Source organism: Canariomyces notabilis (genome assembly GCF_033297395.1).
Source record: "Canariomyces notabilis strain CBS 508.74 unplaced genomic scaffold N656scaffold_2, whole genome shotgun sequence".
NCBI classification, from domain to species: Eukaryota; Fungi; Ascomycota; class Sordariomycetes; order Sordariales; family Chaetomiaceae; genus Canariomyces; species Canariomyces notabilis.
In genome coordinates this window covers 2,041,960-2,063,731 of record NW_027041824.1, presented here as the reverse complement: position 1 = coordinate 2,063,731, position 21,772 = coordinate 2,041,960, and the positions used below count along the sequence as shown (strand labels likewise).

The following is a 21,772-nucleotide window of genomic DNA, read 5'->3' as shown; positions in this document are numbered from 1 at the left end:
AGCTTAAGCACCGCAATGGTTAAGATGATAATGAGAAAGTCTCAGGCATGGCATTAGTACATGGTTTTGGCGTTGAATGCACAGTATTATTTTATCTGCATTACCACAACAAGGGCATCTTCTCCAAGTAGACAATACAGCACATTCCATCAACTCCCGCTACCCGGCCGGACACAGTTCAGGCCAAAGCATGCTACTCCCATTGTCTAGGCCCGCGAGGCGCAATATGGACATTAAACGTTGGCGCCCCATAGCCCTGGACATGCTGCAGGTAAGTGACCAGCTCTGCCTCGTCACTCACTGGCAGCGGCAGCTCGCCCCCTTTGCCATCTTTGATAATGCCCTCGACCCCCAGGCACACGGCACCTGGTGCCTTCTCGACGGCGGCCGCCCGCACCTCAGCGATGCTCGGCGAGCTGAGCGGGCATATCCACTGCGTAGGAATGCCCGGAAACATGGCAGCCGATTCGGGACGCAGCCGGAAGAAGACGGCGATGGCGCCGGACGGTGCCGCCTGCTGGCCGGGCTTGGATTGCTGCGCTGCAACATCATAGCCCTGCTCATATGGCCCATCCAGAAAGGAGTCATGTACCTGGGATGCAAGGAGCGTGTTGTCACCACGTTGAGCGCCCATCGATTCCTGGCCAGCCAGAGATTCTGGCGCGTCTGCCAATACCAGACGAGCTTCCGTCAGCGGGAGTGCCTTCTTGGTTTTGCTGCCTTTTGGCCGTCCCCGCTTCCGGGGCTGAGGCGCTGGTGCCGGCGTCTCGGCAGGAGTTTCCACGGGAGCATCCCCAGGAGTCCCCTGTGCGGGTGCCTGTGCAGATGCTTGTGCGGATGCCTGCGCAACTTCCTGCGCCGGCGTCACTGCTGCAGCTGATGATCTCGACCTCGCCGGGCTCGTGACGGCCTGTGTAGGTGGCTTCCGAGCTGGATTTGTTGCTTTCTTGGGCTTCGGCACTCTCTGTCTGACCGGCTTCGGATCCGGTTGCGGTTTGCTTAGGCGGATCTTCTCATCTCGGTATCTATTCGATGCATTACGGCATATCACATTGATGGCCTTCATCTTGCGACGGTAATCCGGGTCAGTATGCTCGGACGCCACCACACGGCTGAGCAGTTCCGATTCAGCGATCCATTTCTGCTTGAGCGCCTCGAAGTACTCCAGGCCTTCTTCGAGCTTGGCCGTGAACTTTTCTTTGGCCAAGATGTCGCAGAAGGCCTCGCGGAGCTCTCTCGCTTGTTCTGGGTTCAGACCGAGGATGGTCTTGGCTTCGGGGAGAGATATAGCACTATTTGCCGTTCTGATTCTTTTGGTCACGTCGCAAGCAATGATATCGATGGCAAGCTTCTTTTGCTCCATGTCGGTGGGATCCCACATGGCGGCGCGAAGATGCATGCTCTCACGGACCAGCTGGTCCTTGAGCGCCTCCCACTTTTCAGGCCCGGCAAGCGTCTTTTTAACAACGCCTGCATTTTCACAAATGGCGTAAAACTTATCTCTGACCGTCCGGTAGGCAGCTGCGTCCAGTTGTAGAATCTCCTTGGCTTCCGCAAGAGTCGTCTCGGATGGGAAACGAGGCGGCCCGGGGGGATCAGCGGGCAGGCCAGCATAGGGTTTCGTATGCCGACGTCGCTTCTTTGCGGCCCATCTCTCGTAGTACTCAGCTTCTAGGCGCCGTTTCCTCTCCTCCCTGTAGGCCTGACGAAAGGCCTCAAAAGTCTCGTTTTGGACCTGTGCATCGGCAGGTGAAAATCCACTCATCCCGTGGCCGTCAGATGTGCCGTCGATGTCTTCTTGTCCTCTCTCGCTCTGATCGCCGTGTTCTCCGTCGTCCTGGTGGTCTTCCGCGTCAATACTGTCACCACGGTCTGCGCTTTGACCGCGCAACGGTAGCACCGGGACCCGAAGGAGCAGTCCATGCTTGGTCCGAAGTCGCGCTAGGTTCCGGTCGTTGATATCATAGCCTTCCTCTGCGAGGACGCGAAGCATCTCCTTCTGGGTCAGATTCCGCTCCCATAATTCTCGCACGCGGGCGACAAGCTCCTCGTTCGTGTACACTGGAGGCCCTCTGTGGGTAAAGCCCCATCTGGAAAAGGTTGCCTGAAAGGAGCGTCGACTACAATGACGCGGCCCATGATTAGCCCTGAGCACTCAGAGTCAAATGCGATGCTTGGCAGGTCGGGATGAGATGTGCGGCTCAGTCGGGTCGGTAAAGATATACGGAGGGTCAGACAAATACCGGGCTGTCCAGCGGTAGATGGGGTCGTCCGGTATCGGTACGGCGGGCCAGACGTGAAGGTATGCAATTGTGAAGTCGGGAAGCCAAAACTCACCTCGGAGTAAAGTCATAGTGCTCTCGCATATACTCAACAACCTCATCTAGCGACTTCTTCTCTTCAACAAATAAGCGGCGGCATATCTCTCTATGGGCATCCCAATTGTAGACCATGGTAGCTTCCGGGAATCGGCTGGCGGGACGAGGTAGAAGGTGGCAGTTGTACGGTGCTCCAGAGGATCACAGGTGAAAGAAATCAAGCAGGAAGCCCACTGGTGCTTAAACTTTGGCGGGCCAGCACAGTGTCTAACCGGAATCTCCGCTGATATCGCACTGTGTCTCCTACCCACACAACTTGAAGCAATGCAACGATGATCATCCGCCTGTCTTTTTGCTCATAATAATGTAAAACTGCGTGAAGCGAAGATGGAGCGTATGTTTGATGGACTAATTCGTGACGACTCACTCCAGGATCAACACAATGTAAACAGCCAATCCAGCGGAAATGTAAAGAAAGCCACCGTAAAACTCCAGTTACAGGGTTAGGGTATCTTCAGTTCGTTCCCGAGAATGGGTTCTCATTTATCCCCTTTCTTCGCGGCATTTTCCTTCGCCATGGCGATCGCATCAGCCCACTCGGCCGGCCTCTGCCTGCCGCCGGGGTATACGTGGTTCAAGTACGTCTCCGTGTCTCTCGCAAACGCCAGCAGCTGCTCCTCGGCGCCCCACTCCCCCATGGCCATCACGCCAACGGGCAGCTTGCCCTCGCCCTGTGCCGGGTCGACGTAGCCGACGGGGCAACTCACAGCCGGGCAGCCGCTCATGTTGGAGTACCACACAAACGACATGGCCCTGATGGTCACGTTGGCGTCGGTAAACCCGTACTTCTGGTCGCCCGGGTGGATTGGCAATCCTGCCATGGGCGTCGTCGGCGTGAGCACCAGCAAGCCTGGATATTTGTCGAAGAGGAAGGCCAGGTGCTCCATAATGACTTGCCGGATCTGGCCGTACCTGAAGAGATCGGCCGCTGGCGTCTGCGACCCCACGGAGACAGCGATGCGGTTCGGGTGATTCAGGGGGCCGAGATACCGCGCCGGATCCCTGACGCGCGCCTGAGCGTGACTGGCCGCCTCGGTGGTGGCAGAGCAAGCATGGGCAAGCTGTCCCTCGCGGAGATAGGGAAGCTTGATATCGACCGCTTCGTAACCCATCTGCGAGGTGAGGTGGGCCAAGGTTGTGTCAAAGATTCCTCTCACATCCGGGTCCGATATGGCTATCCAATCTCGACAGATGCCAAGGTACTTTTTGGCTGACGGCTCTGGGGGCATTGAGACAGCGAACAGGTTCTGGGCAGGGTCATCCGGATTCCGTTGCGACATGAACCGGTATGCAATCGTTAGATCCGCCACTGTCGATGTTAGAGGCCCAATGACGCAGAAGGCTGAATTCCTGTTGCATAGCCGGTTGAAAGTGGTCTTGAGGCCATACACGCCGCAAAATGCTGATGGAATTCGCACGCTGCCTCCTGGGAAATGTGTCAGTTATATCCTCTAGGCTCTCGAACAACCCGTACTCACCCGCGTCTGTCCCAAGAGTTATGGGAACGATGCCAGCGCTAAGAGCCGAACCTGCCCCAGACGACGATCCACCGGGATAGTACAGCTTATTGTACCAATTGGTAGCTGTCCCAGTCGTCGGCTTGTTGAGTTGCACTTTAGCTGCCATAACTCGTCGATCTCGAGATGTGGAATAGTACTTACATTGCAGCCGGTCGTGTCTATCGAAACGTCAGCCTCCAAAACTCTGACAAAGAAGGACATAACAACATACCCATGCCAATCTCATGCTGGTTCATCTTTCCTACCATGATAGCGCCCGCCTCCTCGAGCATCTTCGCTGGCCAGACGGTTTTCTCCTCAGGCCTGTTAAAATACTCCTCGGCCTTGTTCACCTTCATGCCCATCATCGAGACGTAGCCCTTTACTTCGGTATCGTCTTTGACACCAAACGGGACGCCGTCCAGAAGGCCAAGGGGCTTTCCCGCCGCCCAACGTTCAGTCGACGCCCTGGCGGCGGCCAGGACCTCGTCCACATTGGTCTGTGTCCAGGCCACCGCATACTTGGACTGAGGCTGCACGTCCCGCCTGATGAGCGGGAGGAGCGTCTCGACCAGCTGCAGCGGGGTGGCTTCCCCGGACTTGTAGAGCTCGTGGTAGTCGGCCACCGAGTAAAATCTGCCGGGGAGATGCGCAGGCTGGGGCTGCTGAAGCTCGGGTCCCAGCTCAAGCATGCCTTCCGGAGAGCTGCCATCGCCAAGGGGAATCACGTTCGGCTTTGGGCGCAAATCAGCATCACTAACGGAGTTATACTTGCCCGGGGCGAGGGATGTCACTGTACCTCCAGCCTCCAGCTCGTTTGCTCCAAGCCTGGAAGGTACCTCAACTGGCTGAACTTGGCGTTTGTCCAAAGGAGTTTCTGAACCCACTCTGAGCTTGAAGCTCTACGAGCAGTTAGAGGCTGATGGGGTTCTCGTACCAAGCAGCGAAGCAAGCACTTACACAAGCGAGGCCAACACAAGAGGCAATCCCCGCAGCGCGGGGTTCTCGTCATTGTCGAAGCGATACTCGAGGGCAGAAGCGGGTGCCTCTTTCGTTCCGGGGTGGTTAGCGAAACGGCGTGCCGGAGCCATTGGTTGTTGTTATTATCGGAGTTTGCCGTGCTTCAACCAGGTAAGTTGACAGACAAAAGATGTTTGTGCTAATTCGTACACTGGCGGATATCAACTGGTTCAACCACAGGCAGCTGCTCACAGGATTATAAGCCAGCTGGGCAGCGTGCCGTGAATAAGGCCAGCTTGGATTGCCAGACGAGCTTGAGCTGTGACCCCTGTTTATCTTATAGAGGAGGATCCGTCGTGGGTCGGCCTGAAGCGACGACCAACGTCGATCCTTCCAGGGTTTGACTTGTACTTGAGGACTCTTAAATTGCTCGCAACCTGGAATATCTCGGATTTCAAAATTTTTAAGTAACTCACAGCTGCCCGATGATCATTTGAGTGTTGCTCAGGTCAGATCATCAAATGTTGCTTAGCTCATGCCATCGAGTGTTACTGACGTCAAGTAGAAAGCATATGTATATCGTCCGGCTGTGCCGCCGCGGTTAGTCTTGTGCCTCGGATCCACGCCCTAATGCTACGTGCTAAAGTTGGCGTTGTACATATTGGGGCTTTTGGTTTCCATGTAAAGTTGGGTCCACCTTGTATGACGGGAATTGGAAGGCGGGGAGGATCGAGAAAGAGTTGAGGTGGGGAAGTCCAACGCCACTTCCGCTCGAAACAACGACAGCTTAGACAGACCGGGAGAACGATCAGTACCTTACCCAGGTCGCGAGTGCCATAACCTGGAAAATAAAGCGATCACAAGAGACACCAGGTTCACAAGTGCAGCGAATAGAGCAGCAGGTGAAGGAATAAAAGATATAATATTCCTAACCTCGACGCCCTTCTCCAGATAGGTCCTTAGAAAACAACCAACCTCCGGGATGCTATCCTCGTTGGAGAGGAGATCCTAATCCAGCCTAGTGCTGTCCAGTCCTGAACGCCGCTCTCGAAGCCATGGTGAGAGAAAGAGCAAAAATGCAAGCTCGAAACTTTGTTGCTTGTTCCCTGTCCGCTGCAGCTGCTCTGCGCTGCCCGCGGAGCCGCCCGCCTTCCATCGTCCTCAACGGGGACACAGCGCCGCATGAACGCTGAAAGTTGAGGACAGCAAACTGCGTTATGTGAACGCTGTCCCTGGTATCAAACCAATTCCATAGCTGGGAAAACAAGGTTCGCAGGGCAGAAAAGAAGTGATGATTGGTTCTGCGTACTCCGAGGTAGCCGTGTGTCCATAAATCCCAAGGCAGTTGCTGTTCACCCGCTGGGTTACCCGGCCAAAACCCATCTAGTGGCCTCCAAGCCGCCACAGCTTGGTCCTCAGCCAGAGGAGGAAGCCCTGCCAGTAGCTCTGGGTCTTCCGCTTGGCGCCGCTGCCCCTCCTGGGGCGCGTCTGCTCGAACCGCACATCGTCCACGCCGGGCCCGAACGCGGGCGGCGTCTGCAACGGCACGCTCTCGTACTTGCGGCTGGCAAACCCCATCTGCTTCTCTCCTGTGACCGTCGAGGCCGCACCAGTCATCGCGGCATCCGGCGCCGGCGAAGCAGTGTGCCTCTTCCTCCCAAGACCAATTCCAAGCCCCTGATGATGGTGAGGGTGATGCTGCGACCCTATCGTCCCTGCCGGCGCCGAAGACGATGCAAAGCCACCCGCTCCCCGTCCCAGAAACGGCGACGACCGATGCTGTGATTGATGCTCGGCAATCTCAACCCCGCTGCCCCCCCAAGCCCCGCTCCCCTTTCTACTCCCCATTAGACGAGGCGAGTTCCTTCCGCCAGCCGTCCAAGTCCCCGCCTTTTGCAGCCCCACACCGCCGCCGGGACCGCCGCCGCTATCCGGCACCGCGGAAGTACTGCTTGACGTGGAACTGACCTTGCGGTGATGGACGGTCTCGCCCTTTTCGATGCTCTTGGCCTCCTTGGTATCCCTGCGCTCGCGCTTGCGGATCATCTCGCGGTCGTGCTTCTCCTCCTTGGCGCGCTCGCGCTCCTCAAACTTGCGGCGAGCTGCACGGATGTTCTCAGCGCGCGCCGCCGTGTCCAGCTCGGAGCGGCTGCGCAGGCGCGGAAAGGCCAAGTCGAGCGAGCTGCGGAGGGGCGACATTTGTGACTGGGTTGCTTGTGATTGCTGCTGTTGCGAAGTGGAAGTGGAGAGGATCGTACTGCTGCCGCCGCCGAGACTGCCCGTCGGCGAGTCGAGCGTGCCGCTTATGCTCACGCTCAGGTTGAGATGCGGTACGCTGCTGTTATTGTTGCTGAGATGCAAGTCTGAGCGACTAGCGTTGGGAATGCTGCTGGCCCCGCTTCCGCTGCCGTGTGCGAGGCGGGAGGTGCCCGAGACGGAACGGCCTGTGTTGATGCGAAGAGAGGGCGGTTTTGAGGCCGCCTGGGTTTCGGGGAAGGAAGGTGTGCGGTGGCCGCTGTTGATCGTGTTGATCGATGAGCGTCGTAGGGTAGATTGTGAGATGGAAGGCGGCGGAGGGGGAGGTTGGGAGTCAGACGGGTGATGAAGGTGAGGATGGTGATGAGTATGAGTGTGAGTGTGAGAGCGGGCGTGGGAGTGGGAGTGGGACTGAGAATAGGTCGTTGTGGCATCGAATTCGTCGTCGTCCTCGTTTTCTGTGATGGTGGGCGAGTGGTCCCTTCCGCTGTGCGTGTTGTTGTTGTCAAACGAGGCAAGTGAATTGGCGTACGACAGAGGAGGGGTTGCTGTGCGCGGAGTCTGAGCAAAAGGATGGACGAAGGCACCGCGCGGACCGCTCCCGGTCGACGCTTGCGATCCAGAACGACCGTGTTGAAACTTTGCTCGGAAGCCGCTCCCCACACTACCTACCACGCCGGCGTCGCCAACTGCCCCATAACCACCCAAAAATCCAAAGCTAACGTCCCTCGCTGTCGGAGCATAAAACTCATTCCCCCCGCTATTTTCCAGCTGCTCGACTGACTGCTCATCCCACCCCCGATCCAAATCCAGCGAGTTCTTCTCCGAGTGCGACAGCTTCTTCAGAATCGGCTTGACCATCTTGCCCTTCGTCTTGGTGATTTTGTTCGACGCCATGCCGGGCATCCCTCAATCTTCTTGCAACGACAACCGGCCTACCAAAAAGGACCAGAACGAAATGAGGAAGTAGTGCGAGCTGTCAGCGCCGAGCGATGGAAAGCCACCCAGCGACGGGACCGTCGGCACTATCGCCGCGTCACGCACGAGACGCGGGGAATCGAGACGGCGGCCACGTCGGGCCTTTTGAAGAGCATTTGGCGGGCTTGCAAAATGGACGGCAGAACTTTTCGTCGTCCCCGATCACGGACGACCACCGACACACAATTGAGACCTTGAGAGTGGACAGGACAAGGCACTTGAGCGAAGCAAGCAAGATCGCAGGCAAAAATCCCAGTCTCCAGCTGCGACCTGCACAGTGTTCCGGTTGCCCTGCATCAACGGGGAACACCGGCCAAAGCAACAATTGTGCGACCGTCCGGTAATTGAGGCAAATGGTTGACGGATTGGCGAACAAAGGGGGACCGTTGGTATGAAGGGGGGATGACGAATGCCGGCAAGCGAAGGTTTGCGCTTTTGCGACAACTTACGGAATCGACACCACACCGAGCGGCCAAGCACAGCCTACATTTACATAGTGATCAGCCTCATTCCCCTCTGTCCAGAACCATCAGCAAGTGTGGGGGAGAGATGAGGGGCCGACAGGGGGCTTGTGGGCTGGGGCTGGGGTTGGGGAGGGGCCGGCGCGGGGCCTGAAGAAGGCGGTCTCGCGCGGCCACTCAGCGGTGAGAGTCTACGTTCGTCCGCCACACACCTGCTATCTGGCTCGCTAGAATGATTGGATGTTGACCGGAATTGGCTGCAGCCCGTGTCATTGGATACAAAAGGAGGAGAACAATGGAATGGCTAATGCAGATAACCACAGCACAGCACGGCCGCAAATCCAAAGTTCTATGAGCATCATTGTCGGCATAACACGGTCATAGCCAGGCAGTAAAGTTTTTTGTTCTCCGCTTCGCGATATGGCCTGAGCTGTCATGGACGACGAGCAGCAAATTTTCTCATTCACACGGACCGCGGAATTCGGGTCTCTGCCGGCGGTCAAGAGCTCTCCCCTGAGCCTCGAAGCCCAGAATCGCGATGATAGCGGCACTAGCCGGATGCAGACAATGAGGGTGGACACCGCGACGCGCCAATATCCACTCCGATAAACCCTTTGCTCCAACAAGCAACGCGAGTGCACACGATATGTTTCACGTTTTTTTCGGCGGAAAAAGACGCTGATCAGATCGTTGAGCAACTTGAGACTGCCGTTATGCAAACGGCCTGACGATTGCTCCCGTGTCTTACTCCGCTGTCTTACTCCGATTCACGTTTCCGGGCGGGCGGTGTAACCTCCAGCAACCGTACGAATGCGCGGCTCGAGACACTGGCCGGAAGCCTCAGCCAAAAGGACGACTCGATGATCTAAGATATGTGCGACAGTCCTGTGAGCCTGGCTGTGAGCGGTAAGTTGTGTATCTCCTGTCCCTCTATGTTGCCCAAGGGGGTCCATTCCTCGTCCGATATTTGGGCCATCCACCACTTGCACATGCGATCCGATCCCACAGCACCTTGTACAGTACACTGTAGGCTGCAAAATATATAGGGAAGATTTAGAACTCAGTAGCAGTTGCTGCGCGCTGGGAAGGCCCAGTACTATCAAAAAATACAGGACCCGCTTTCTCCTGGCGTTTGCAACCTACAACAGTACATATGTACATATCTGGGTGCGCTCTCCGCTACACAGGCCCCGCAATGCCGAGCCGGCCGGCGTGTTTCTGCCTCGGGCGGTCTCCCAGGCGTCCAACGGGTGGGGTTGGATCGCGCTGAGCGGGCGGCGAGGAAGAAGGACCGAAGCCCCGCGTTGGATCCTCCTTCATCCGACTCCCTTATATCCGGTAACCTAGCAACAGAGAAGCACTCGGCACATTTCACAGATATGTGCCCACCAGGAAGGGGAGAACAGAGAAGAAAAATAGATAAGGGTTCCTCGTAGTTTGGCGACCATCCACGGAGGTAGTGTACTCGAGTTTCATACACCGACCACCTCATAATTTCGTTGATGGCGAGCTGCTGTCGCCTGTGCGGGAAAATCCCAGGCGGCCCAGAGTCGGAGCCCGTCCTCATATTTTTGACTTGACCTGCCTCTCCTGTCAATCTGCATTGCTGCATTGCATCCCAAGGCCACAAAATAGGCCGGAGAGATAGCGTAGCTCGAGAGGTTTGCCTGCACTTTGTACAGATAATGCCTTGCCAAATCTCCCCTGCATGCTTCTGTCGATAGCTAATATCCCCGAATACTTCCCCCCATCTGCAGATAGTGCGGGAGATGATAATACTGCCCGGAATCCGCTATTGCAATTGCAACGAAGTTATCCGGAAGCAGTTTTTTTTCCCAGGAGCCCTCCGGTTGGCCCAAGTATATTCATGAAGAAGTCCCTGTTTCCCAACATATTGTAGCTCTTTGATGCCGGGCATATTCCCAAACAGGAACCCGGTCTCGGTCTCGTTTCGTTTTCCATTTCTGTCTTCTCGAGAAAAGAGGCGAAACCATGCCTGCCGTCTCTCGGAATGGCCACCCGGGTCCTCAAAGCTTGGCCATAGGGACGCGGTAGGTTGTGGCTGAAACCACGGCCCGGGCTCATCTCCAGCCGTCTCTCGGCTGTTTGAAGTGCCGGAAGCTCAGCCCGATCTTGACAACGGAGCCGCCCTCCTCGCCCTGTGAACATGGGTCTGTCCTGTCTCTCTTAAGAGGTTTGGAATTTGTGGAGGTCTTTGTGTAGTTAAGGGGTATCGTACCCCGTATCGAAGTCTGGGGTACCTTACTTAGGTCTTATCATTCAACGGGAACAGCCTTACTCAGAGTAGCAGCCTGTCCAACATCGTCATGTTGACAAAAAAGCCCCAGAGCACTCGGAAGCAGAAGATCGACGCTTAAGCAAAGGCCCACAGGGTTGCCGTTATACCAGGGCAGCATCTTAACCGCCGGAGTCGACAACTACAACTGCGGAAAGGGGAGGAAAGAAGGAAAGGACTGCTCCGCATAGCTAGCCGTACTCCCTGCGCCCTTGCTTGCCAACACACATGTAACGGGATTTAGATCTAACGTGTCTCACATCAGAATGTGGAAACGGACGCCAGCACACTTCCAATAAAGGAACGGCGGGGATGTCTGAGGACAACAGCTCCAAGAGGCTTCTGCGATTCGCCGACCGCCATAACTCAAGACCTTAGCGTGTGGATGTAGGAAGATCCCCTGAAGCCTTCGTGGCCAAGACGTTCACCTAACCCTCTGGTTACGATACGTGCTGTGGCGAAATGAATTCGACCCCGCGGCAACTTCACGACCCCGACGGTTCAGGGCGCGATCACAGTCCGGTTGGATCAGCCCGCCTGACCTAGACGTCGATTTGCCACTAGCGACAGCTTCGGGGAAGCGTGCTGGGTGTCCGACGCAGCGGAGTTGGTTGGCTCTGCAGAGCTTACCAGAGTTGGTAGTCAAGCCCTGCTGCTCTTCTGCTGATCCGTATCCGTATGGTAGGACGACTATGAGGCGAGCTCGTCCATATCTCTGTACTCCGCGGTCAGCGGAGCAGCCGCCGTCAGAAACGGGGTCTTTAGCCACGAGGCCCCAGCGGGTTCGCGGCCATTGTCAACGCTGGGCCGCTAAAGGGCTTCCACTCCGCTCTCTAGGCTCGGAGACGGTAAATCTTCATGTACCTCGAATGTTCCCCCACACATCCTCGGACCCCTCATTCTTGCGGGTGATCGCCTTCCTATCCGGTGCCGGGGGCCGTCGAGGCGGGCCTAGAACTGCGGAGCGCGGGGTATCCTTCTCGAAAGAACAGCTAGTTGCCGTAGGGGAGGGGAAAGCCAAATGTGGCGATGGTTATTCCGCTGCAGTTGAAAGACTGGTGATCAGAGGAGCCATGCAACGGTGCCGACCAGCAGTCCGGCTTCAGTTGGGGATGCTGGAGGGGTTCAAAGCGTGTATGATATGCTCGCCAACCAGAGAACAATGCACACATCTATCGCAGACACGACGGTTCGCGTGACAGCTGAGATGACCGGGGAACTCTGTCGAAGGACCATCTCCATGAGGTAACTGTACCTCCGGGAGGGCAAAGATCCACCATTTCTTCGTCATGCCCCAGACCCAGTCAACCCTGTACTTAGAAGTGGCACTCGCCACGGTCAAATGAAACTGCTCGCCATATCACAGCCCGTTTCCAGTCCAGTTGCTCAACAACAATATGCTGTGACTTTAAGCAAGCTCGCGGCTATGCTACCACCAATCGCCACAGCGCCACTAGCGACTGCTCGGAGTGCGTATCCATTCTCGGAACTTGTGCATCCTGGGTCAACTAGAGACGATCCAGCCAAAGACGCAAGTATTGCCTCCAGAGCCTCCTAAGAAGGAGACATGTTGTAAGGGCAAATCAAAGTCTTGGGTCTCACAACCTGCTGATTTGGCCGCGACTTGGGCGAGGAGTCTTGAGAACTCCGCGGCATGACGGATAGCTCGCTTGACAGCTGGTCGTCAGTCAGGCCGTGGTAGCTCTGCCAGCATGTTGAAGTCGTCCAAGCAACATCGACCAAGGGCTCTCTGCCAGTCGCCTCCCGCAGACATGGAGCTGTGTCGTGGTCTCCCGTACAGCAGACGGTCCGGTATTCCAGGGCATGGGGGGCAGGAATTTCCCTAGATCTTGCTCGGACGGCGAATCCTATCGTCCTGCTGCACTTAAAGACAGGATTTGTTGGCCTAACCCCTGCGTGCTTGCATCAGAGGGGCCAACAACGCACAGCATTGTAACAATGCAACCAAGCTCTAGGGCATGCGGGACAAATGTGCCATGAAGAAGATTGCTCGAGGCAAGGGGGACAAAAAAATTTCAATACCCCTGTTCACCGGCCCTTTGTGTAGAGCGATCCATGGAAACGCCGGTTCGGCTCGGGCTCCTCTCGATTTCGGCGACAGTTTATCCAAAAACATAGTGCCAGCGGAGGAAGGTTCTGCTGCGGACATGCGGATCATACAGATCGTCCGCATCGACCGGAATGGCCTTCCTGCATCCCCGAAGCATGCGCTCCCGCGCGATCCACTCCTAGACATGATCTTGGCCCGCGGGTTGGGTTCCATTTTAGCAAACCGTTTGCTGGCTGAAGCTCCGTGATCTTCAATATGCACTGGCGAAACAGTCGCCCAGACGACTGAGATGGGAATAGAACCTGCCCGCGTCAGCCCTAGAAGCCCGTCTAGGCGAATGACGCCACTGGACCCTTGGGACGATGCCGATAGTGTCGCGCGGAGAAGCACTGCCGGATGCGGATATGTAGTATAGTTGCCTAGACGTATTGTATTGTACAAAAGTGTATGCGAGTTTCATTGCGAGGAGCTACACCTTGGGCCAGGTGAATAGGGCGTGGCAGCCGGCGGCACGTTCTGCAGTTTCAATATTTAGCCCATAAAATCTGATGACGAGCGAGTTCAGAAGGTGATAATGACGTTCTCGCCAGCGTCCGTTAGAGCTCGGTACCGTGATGCCGACAAGTTTGGCGCCACCCAGCTCCAGAAGCGGTCCGCAACACCATTCTAGGTACTGTACATAGCCTGACCTGGCGATGGCCTCGCCGCCTCGGTCGAATCCTGATGAAGCAGGTTCCGGGTCTCGTCAATTCAACTGCCGTGGCCGGCTCGTGGGATTTGGAACTGCACGCTCGGCGGGGGCCATGATATGACTGCCAGCAAACAAACAGCGTCCGAGACACAGAATTTCGACGATAGACCATAACGTTAGCAGTATTGCGACGGTAGTGGGCCAACGATCAGACAGCAACCGCTGTGTGTGATGGCGCACCCCGAAAGATTGGGCTAAGCTCCAAGGTCTGACATTTTGACTTGACTGTCGCCTAGACTTTCCACGATTCTTGCGAGGAGCGACAGACCGAGGGCAATGAACGGCTGGCTTGGATTTGCACTGGCCCTGCAGAAATCGAGTCGGATGGCGATTTGTCGGTCACGACATCGACAAGGCCCTTTGGAGTTTGGAGACAGGGATATAGCTACAATCGCTCAGATTTTTGCCCAAGACAATCTCACGATGGTTTCAGTGTTTATGTCCATTGACTAACCCGGGTGTTGGCGTTTGCTTCAAGTTCCCACTTCAACTCTGATGAGTTGCCGGTAAAAAGGAAGGAGCTCGAGCACGTGCCTTAGCAATCACAGTCGTGAAAAAAACATCGAGACACAGTTAGTACTGTAAGCAATTGGGTAACTTACATCATTGTATGTAAGATACATACAATACGTGAATGCTTGTGTAGTGCGAAGTACAGAGTAACACTAATGATTATCTGATTCTGGCAAGATCAACTTCATGGTTTCTCAACCTGTACGGCCATGTTTATGATTACAGCCCGTTGCTCCGGGGAACTGCTGGTGCTGTTTTCGATACACCTCAGTCCTGTACGATAGCGACAGGTACTCTGATGAAGAGCCTGGCTCTGACAAAAAGACAGGTACTGTGTAATGGAGCCAAATGTTAGGTGCCCCACCTGGGCTGGCGGCAGGATGCAACTTAGCCCTTGACGATCGCGGTCTTATCCGAAGCCGTCACGATTGAGCAACAAGCACTCCACTTAACGTTCAGTGAGGATGCTCTTGCTTGTCGTTCAAGACCGTGCAGAATACCGCTGACAGTTTGAGACATGGTTCAAGTTGTGCCGCAGCCAGCCATACATGTACTCCGTATTGTACTGTACTGTACTGTACTTGTATGTACTGTACTGCACGTACATCCAGGTACAGAGGAACCTTACGTTGGCTTCGAAGCGAGCCTCCGGTGCGGCATTTCATTCAGTTACGTACGCTCTATACGTATAGAGGTAAACGATTTCATGTAGATTATGTTCCATAAGTCCAACGCTTACGAAGTACTCCGTACAGCAGCCTGGAAACCACGGAGGTACTGTACAATACATAAATATGTAAGGTATTGTATGTAATGAATCTCCTTTTCTCAACAAACCAACCTGGAAAACTGTTGCCAGAGACTTGTCTGATCCTTCGCTGGTCTCGGCTGGTCTACTCCTCACCTCAGCCGATGGCAGGGTCGGCTGGGCTAGCCGAAAATATGGCCCGAGTCAACATTATCCCCGGAGCCCACGGTGTGCCGGGTTTCGGCCTGCCGTTAACATTTGTGAGATCCTCGATCTCAGGTACAGTGTACCTACTGCAGGAAGAGGTGGGTTTTGGTGATTCACTTCAACAATCCTCAAGCCCCGAGCCGTCTTGTCCAGGTAGAGCAACGGCGTGGGCGGCGCTCTTACGATACTTCATGCATATGGCTATTTCACATTCCTCTGGCTCGGCAGCGGTTCGCTGGGATGAACACACAAATGCTGCTGAATGAGAACTAACTTATGCGATTGCACTGTTGTTGTATTGGTCATTGCGAGCGCAGACCGGCCGTGGGGTATTAGCGCATCACAGTCTGTGTCGTGCGGCGAGGTCCTTCGCGTCCGTTAGCAGTCCCAGCATGCCAAGAGACGAGCCAATCTTGACGTTCCTGGCACACCGAAGTCTTGCAGGTCCCTTGCAATCTCACAAAACCTTCATCTAACGATCCTGCCCGCGGACAAAGTCACAAAACGACTTGCTCCCTCACAGTTAGGTGGGTCAAACCACTCTCATATTTAAAACGGGTAGAGATCCCGTACAAGGCCCGATTAGTCGATATGCCCGGGCGGGAACCACGCTGAGCCCCTCAGGGGCCTTTTCTGGTTCATGGTGTTGATGGTCTTTGAAGCAGTCTGAGCGGCCGTCTTGCGCTATATTGTGCGGGTATGTACTTGATGTACAATACTAAGCCGGGGCCCAAAGTTGACGGTTCAGACTCCAGACACAGCATCCTAGGTGCTGTACGAAGTTCTCCCTATCAGGGAGTTATTGGTCCATGGTATGGATGGCTTCCCAGCCGTTAACGTAGCAGCAGTTAACAGAGCCCCAAGCTTCCATGCACTCTTCAAATGGGCTCGGCCGGATATGCCCGTTCGCAGTCCATGGATTGCTTTGGTAGTCTCAGCCCACAGAATGGCTGCCCTTCAGTAATTACCTTGAGCGCAATTCCATCTTCTGAAAACGTTTGTTCCTTCCGTGGACCCAACCCGAGGCGGGATTGTGCCGAAAAAGGGGTGGGCACTCTCTTCCGTTCAAGCTTACCGGGGACCCTGGACAGGGATGCGCGAAAGCCACGTCGAGCGGGAAGGCTTTCCTTTTCCTTGAGCGATTGCCATTCTTACAATTCAGCCCGAATCGTACGGAGGTAGTTCAAGTACGGAAAGCAGCTCCAATTGCTGGGGTACACATCGCATCGAGCACAGTGACGGTAATGTACTGTCCAATACCTACGGTAAGTTAAGGTACTTTTAGGACTAGGACTGGCTGACAACCTAGTAAGGAAGGTACGAACATTACCCCAGTATTGTTGCGCAGCTGTTGTCAGCAGGGCCGTTGAGGTGGTGCCAAGAAGCCCCAAAATTCCACTAAATCGGCCCCAACACCGATCTCCGCATCTTGTGAGCCGCGATCCCGTCCGATGGCGATTGTGTCGTGTCCACTCGTGAGATGTCTACGCGCAGTCATTAGCGCAGCGAATTCCACTGCTGGCTAGCGAGAGGCTGGCGACAAACCAATTACCTAGCCAGGACTGGTTTCCATGTGATAGCTCTTGTTGGGCGCTGCCAGCAGGCAGTACGCGGGAAAACGATTGCTAAGGAAATCTGCAAGCACACGCACAATGGGTCGCCGGCAGAGATCTAGGCCGTCATCAGAGACGGCCTGGATGTGGGAGACTCATGGAGCATAGGCTAGGCGTGATTTCCGCCTCAAGAACGCCTTCCTGAATGTTTTCAAGTTGCTTGCTGGGTGCTGTACTTCGAGGTACATACATAGGAATAGTGGCTAAGGTAGCTCACCTAAGGTACAGTACTGTACTGTATTGTACATACATACAGTACCTGCTTGAGTGACTGTGGTAATCGTGATGGTGGACCCTAACATGACTCCGCAATCCAACTTAAACCTCATTCACTCGGCGATTTGGTGGGGTGGTGGTGCAATGCCTCTCCAGCTGCAGCTCTACTTCGTATGTATAAGGTATTCAGTCTACAGTAGGCACAGTACATACCGGTGTTTGCCTCGGGTAGACATGATCGAATTCACGTTTCCTCGCTATATACCTATGCATACCGTACGATAGGTATCTACGATGGCGCTGGAGGCGTGCCTCGACGGGAGACCATAGAAGTCGTGACAAACTTTCCATGCGGGAAGTAGCATAGCTCCTTCGAGACAGGCTGCTTCGAAATCGCGAGAGCCAAGATGGACATGGACTGTCGAAAAGCGCATGCAAAGAAGAAACCAAGAAACGGATATAAAAATGAGAAGATTAAACTGCAGCTTGTGGGCATTTTGCCGCACGCACCCCTCCCTCCCAAACGGCTCTAATTCGCCTTGGCAAGCCTCTGGTTTAGGCACACCCCCCTATACAATCCCGATTCGACGTCGAATCGAGCAAAAACTGTTGCATCAATTCAGCGACCAATGCTTGAAGGATGCTACATACCTTAGTTGTATGCGTGAACATGGGCATGGTCTACTGCGTGAGTACATACATACCCGCACTTGCCCTAACCACCCGCTTCTCGCCTGTCATCTAACGTTTTCCCTTCTTGTGTATGCTCGACGAAGGTACTGGAACGTACCTATCCAGCACACCTAAACAAAGATACGAAGGGAAAGCAAGAGACACACTAACTAGCGGAGCAGTGTTGATGGACTGGGGCGCGGCTCGGGCTGTACATGCACCAGTACGACTGCATCCTTCAAGATTGCCTCTACACATTCGGCCGGCTATGTATGGGGTACAACATGCACGGAAGGGAACGAAGAAACGTCTGTACCCGCAAAGTCTTGCGGCCGACGTCTTGTACTTTGCTTGTCTCATCTTCCCCCAAGCAGAACTGTACCTTTTCTGCTACCAAGGTGGTAGCTGCCATGCACCGTACCTACCTGAGTACATAAGTCAGGTAGATACGTCTCTTTTCGTTCCACGAGCCTACTATATATCTCGGCCCTCCCTCCCCGAGTCTGGACCCTGAGGATATCTCTGCGGTCCCCCGATTTCTCTCTTTATTTTTCGTATTCTTCTTTCCGTCATTGTTATCTTGAGGCCAATCGGTCCTTGCAATGGCTTTGTTTCCTTGACGTGCTAGTCGTCTGGTTTTCGTCACTCCTCCCTGGTGCTAGCTCGCCGGCGGCCAAACGCCCTCGCCGTCGTGCCGGGCAGAGGTAGCCTGTATCGGTCGTTCTTGCTTGATTTCAGCCTTTGCTATTATCTAAGCCAGAAACTCCACGCTCTTCCCTCCGTCCCTCCCTCCGTCCCTCCGCGCTACAGGGAGCAAGGAGCCCACGCTTACGGTAACTCCTGTCTCTCGGAGGCGTCCGATGCACGAGCGCCCTGCCGTCAAAATTCATCCGCCGAACTGGCTCTCCTCCCATCCGCGACCCCCTTAACCGGCCCACGTCAGCCGTTATTCCTATGCCACGGCCGTGCCCTCTCTTGGTTTCCATATCCGCCGCTCTCGCTCCCCGCTTGTCGTCCGACCCAGCTTTTCTTTTGGCTGGTAATTGGGGCCTTTCGGTCAACTCAGCATGTCTGGGTTGGTAGATGTGCTGATTCCGAGGCTGGACTTTCTCTGGTCTGCACGGTTTTGGTATATTCTGCACATTATCACCTGGTATGGCTCTCAACGGCGATGGCGTGCCTGCCCTTGTTTGCCGCGTGTCTCTGCTCTCAATGGTCACCACCTGACTTGCCAGGATTGGGCTAACTGTATATCTAGGCTTTGGCGCTACGTGCGACTGATCGTTCACTGCTACAGCCACTGGACATACAAGTCCAAGGTGCCAAACTGGGAGAAACCAAAGTACACCTCGGAGGATGTCACAGTGGTTATACCCACCATTCACAACAGGCCGGAGGAGCTGCGGCCCTCGCTAGAGAGCATTCTGGCCTGCAAACCGGCGAAGCTGGTACTGGTGACCACGTGGAATAAACACGAGGCGCTGAGGCGGGTGGCTGCGACGCTGCGTGGACCGGCATGCCCTCCTCCAACCGAAATTGACGTTCTGCACGTGGACAAAGCAAACAAGCGCCTGCAGCTCTGCAAGGCGCTCGAAGACGACCACGTGAAGACGGCCATAACCGTAATGGCCGACGATGACGTGGAGTGGCCGTCGACGCTAATGCCGTGGCTGCTCGCCCCGTTCGAAGACGATAAGATCGGCGGAGTCGGGACTTGCCAAAGGGTGAAGCGCGTGGACGGAGGCGTCGTGACTCGCATCTTCAACTGGCTCGGTGCCGCCTACATCGAACGGCGGAATTTTGAGATCTCAGCCACCCACAACATCGACGGTGGAACATCGTGCATGTCTGGTCGCACTGGCGCCTACCGGACCGAGATCCTCAAGAGCTACAACTTCTTGGGGAGTTTCAAGAACGAGAAATGGGGTCGGTACATACTCAATGCCGACGACGACAACTTTGTGACGCGGTGGCTGGTGGCCCATCAGTGGAAGACATGGATTCAGTACGAGCCCGAGTGCGAGATTGAGACAACTCTGGAAAACAGCATAAAGTTCCTCTACCAATGCTCACGCTGGGCGAGGAGCAACTGGAGGAGCAACTGGACTAGTCTTGTGCACGACAGATATGTGTGGACGTATGCCAGCCCCTTTCTCGCGGCCCCCCCCCCCCCATTTCTATGAGTCCGGACCATTTACTTACAGTACTCTCAATGACAGACAACAGCCCTGGTGCACTTATGCACTGCACTTGACCACGTTTACGTCGCTGGCCTTCGTGGTCGACCCCCTCCTGCTCTGCTCATGCTGGTGGGGTACGGAAAACTGGGAGTTCAGGAGCCGCTACTTTTTGCTCACGGCCGAGATTATATTCATGTTTGGTTTTACCAAAGTAGTCAAACTGCTTGGACTCTTTCGCAAAAATCCGAGTGACCTCGTGTTCTTGCCGGTATCCATCCTGTTTGGTTATTTTCACGGCTTGATCAAGCTCTATGCCTTCTTCACGCTTAAAGAGGTACATTAATGAGTGCCCCAATTCCGCCTGCCCGACTTCAATATGGGAGTGCATTTTTTTTTAGTTTTCTAACCAGCTGGCAGACATCATGGGGAAGCCGAGAAGACGGCGACGTGCACAACACGTTTCGGCTGCAGGAGAAGCCTCCTCCCAGTCAGAGCTTGACGACACCATCTGGACCAGAGCTTCCTAACTCGATACGCCGGTCTCGCTCAACACAGGCCCAGCGTCTTGTCGTGTCGCCCGAGAAACAAAAGTTCAGTGGGTGTGCGGTTGCCGTGGATGTTCTTCGGCTCACGACACCTGAGGGGCCACGTACAGCAAGCTGACTGCCTGAGATTTATATTGTCATGTCATGGTAGAGTGGCCATGAAAGAGGAGGAAACAACGGTCACGAAGTGCAACGAAGGTTACGACTAACGCGGAACGGTGTGAATTTCCTTGCGGCATTTCCACGGACCGGACGCTACAGGGGCGGAGGTAAACAGAACTCTGCCTGCTTGGGAAGACATCTAGGGTAATCAGATGGCACCTCTCTTCCCTTATTATCACCCTAAAGGACACTGAATTGGAGGCATCCAGGGGCTTGGCCAGGTATTTTCTTGGTTTCTTCCTGCGTTCAACTCCGTCACGAAGGGATCGGCTGTCTCACCAAAGGAGACAACAATATCAAATCGTAATGCTATTGACCAATTTACGGTGGGGGTACAAAAAATGAAGATAAAGACCAGGGCTCGACATTGATGTTGGGATAGACTGGGTTTGGATCTCGAAAAAAAGTAAGGCAGGGAAAAAAAAGGTTAACGGAAAGGTGCGTTCGTGGACAGAAAGTGACAGGACGGTTAGGAGGCGTTGCAGTACAAGTACATAGATTCAGGTCGCTCCGTTAGAAACAGCCATACAGAGATAGACTGACGGCAATATAACTAAGGTACCATCTTCCTAGCCACGGACGTCAATGGACGGCTTGGACCTGGAAGTTAGCGGCATCGGCCGATCGTCGACAATGCGGTCAACTGACCAATCAGGAACAGGAAGACATCCAAATCGGGCTATAATGTGGAAGCGGGCGCCGATCCTTTCCGCTAGCGGGTAGCACAGCAGACGAATGCACGCCATCGTGCGTTTGTAAAGGGCTGCAAGATGCTGTGTATCGGATCTGGTTTTTGGTCAGCGAGGATGGATGGCCTCAGGTGACACAGCATTTTTTTCACGAGCCAAGTCTACACTAAAGTTACCTACAAAACAAGGTTATAATTCAGCATAGCCATAACGCACAAACATCCGCGACCTATCCATTGCCCGGCGCAGACATTGCAGAAAGAGAAGGTGAGCAACTATGTCGGGTGGGAAGGTACTTAAGACCCCTCGAGAACCTAGGCACACACATGCACTTACTGGCAGCAGTTAGTGGCAGCTGCGAGTATGTCATGGAACCTAACCCGTTGCTTCCGTCCTCCTGAGAGGTCAGGACTCCGAAACGTTGCGTGCTATGTAGCTCTCCACGTTGGGGCTTTGTTATTTCAGACCATCCACCAAACTCTGAAGCCAGCCCTTCATCAACATCCCAGAGCGGATGACATTGTTTCAGCTCCATTTTGCACAGAATCTGTTTCTATGTAAAATAATCTAAGGCCGT

General features: G+C 54.8%; 5 protein-coding genes across 5 annotated transcripts; 1 reads left to right on the top strand and 4 right to left on the bottom strand.

The window, feature by feature from the left end:
* Window positions 1-43: 43 nt before the first annotated feature.
* On the bottom strand, window positions 44-2,508 carry N656DRAFT_826474 (uncharacterized protein). Its single transcript, XM_064818483.1, has 2 exons — window positions 2,338-2,508; window positions 44-2,120 (listed from the first exon to the last, which is right to left on the bottom strand). Exons 1-2 carry the CDS (start codon window positions 2,451-2,453, stop codon window positions 194-196), a joined length of 2,043 nt encoding a protein of 680 aa, XP_064674269.1. The 5' UTR covers window positions 2,454-2,508; the 3' UTR covers window positions 44-193.
* A 349-nt stretch (window positions 2,509-2,857) lies between these two features.
* N656DRAFT_701846 (amidase signature enzyme) lies at window positions 2,858-4,968 on the bottom strand (the record flags this gene model as incomplete). The annotated part of the gene is made up of 6 exons (XM_064810978.1): window positions 2,858-3,804; window positions 3,857-3,977; window positions 4,040-4,056; window positions 4,110-4,611; window positions 4,677-4,779; window positions 4,838-4,968. 6 exons carry the CDS (start codon window positions 4,966-4,968, stop codon window positions 2,858-2,860), a joined length of 1,821 nt encoding a protein of 606 aa, XP_064674268.1.
* A 1,152-nt stretch (window positions 4,969-6,120) lies between these two features.
* On the bottom strand, window positions 6,121-8,236 carry N656DRAFT_266161 (uncharacterized protein). Its single transcript, XM_064809057.1, has one exon. It carries the CDS (start codon window positions 7,997-7,999, stop codon window positions 6,221-6,223), a length of 1,779 nt encoding a protein of 592 aa, XP_064674267.1. The 5' UTR covers window positions 8,000-8,236; the 3' UTR covers window positions 6,121-6,220.
* A 1,064-nt stretch (window positions 8,237-9,300) lies between these two features.
* Window positions 9,301-10,244, bottom strand: N656DRAFT_266149 (uncharacterized protein). The gene has a single exon (XM_064809056.1). The coding sequence runs from the start codon at window positions 10,142-10,144 to the stop codon at window positions 9,632-9,634; it is 513 nt and encodes a 170-aa protein (XP_064674266.1). The 5' UTR covers window positions 10,145-10,244; the 3' UTR covers window positions 9,301-9,631.
* An 8,442-nt stretch (window positions 10,245-18,686) lies between these two features.
* On the top strand, window positions 18,687-20,462 carry N656DRAFT_701281 (glycosyltransferase family 2 protein; the record flags this gene model as incomplete). Its single annotated transcript, XM_064810933.1, has 4 exons — window positions 18,687-18,772; window positions 18,878-19,756; window positions 19,839-20,133; window positions 20,217-20,462. 4 exons carry the CDS (start codon window positions 18,687-18,689, stop codon window positions 20,460-20,462), a joined length of 1,506 nt encoding a protein of 501 aa, XP_064674265.1.
* Window positions 20,463-21,772: the final 1,310 nt, after the last annotated feature.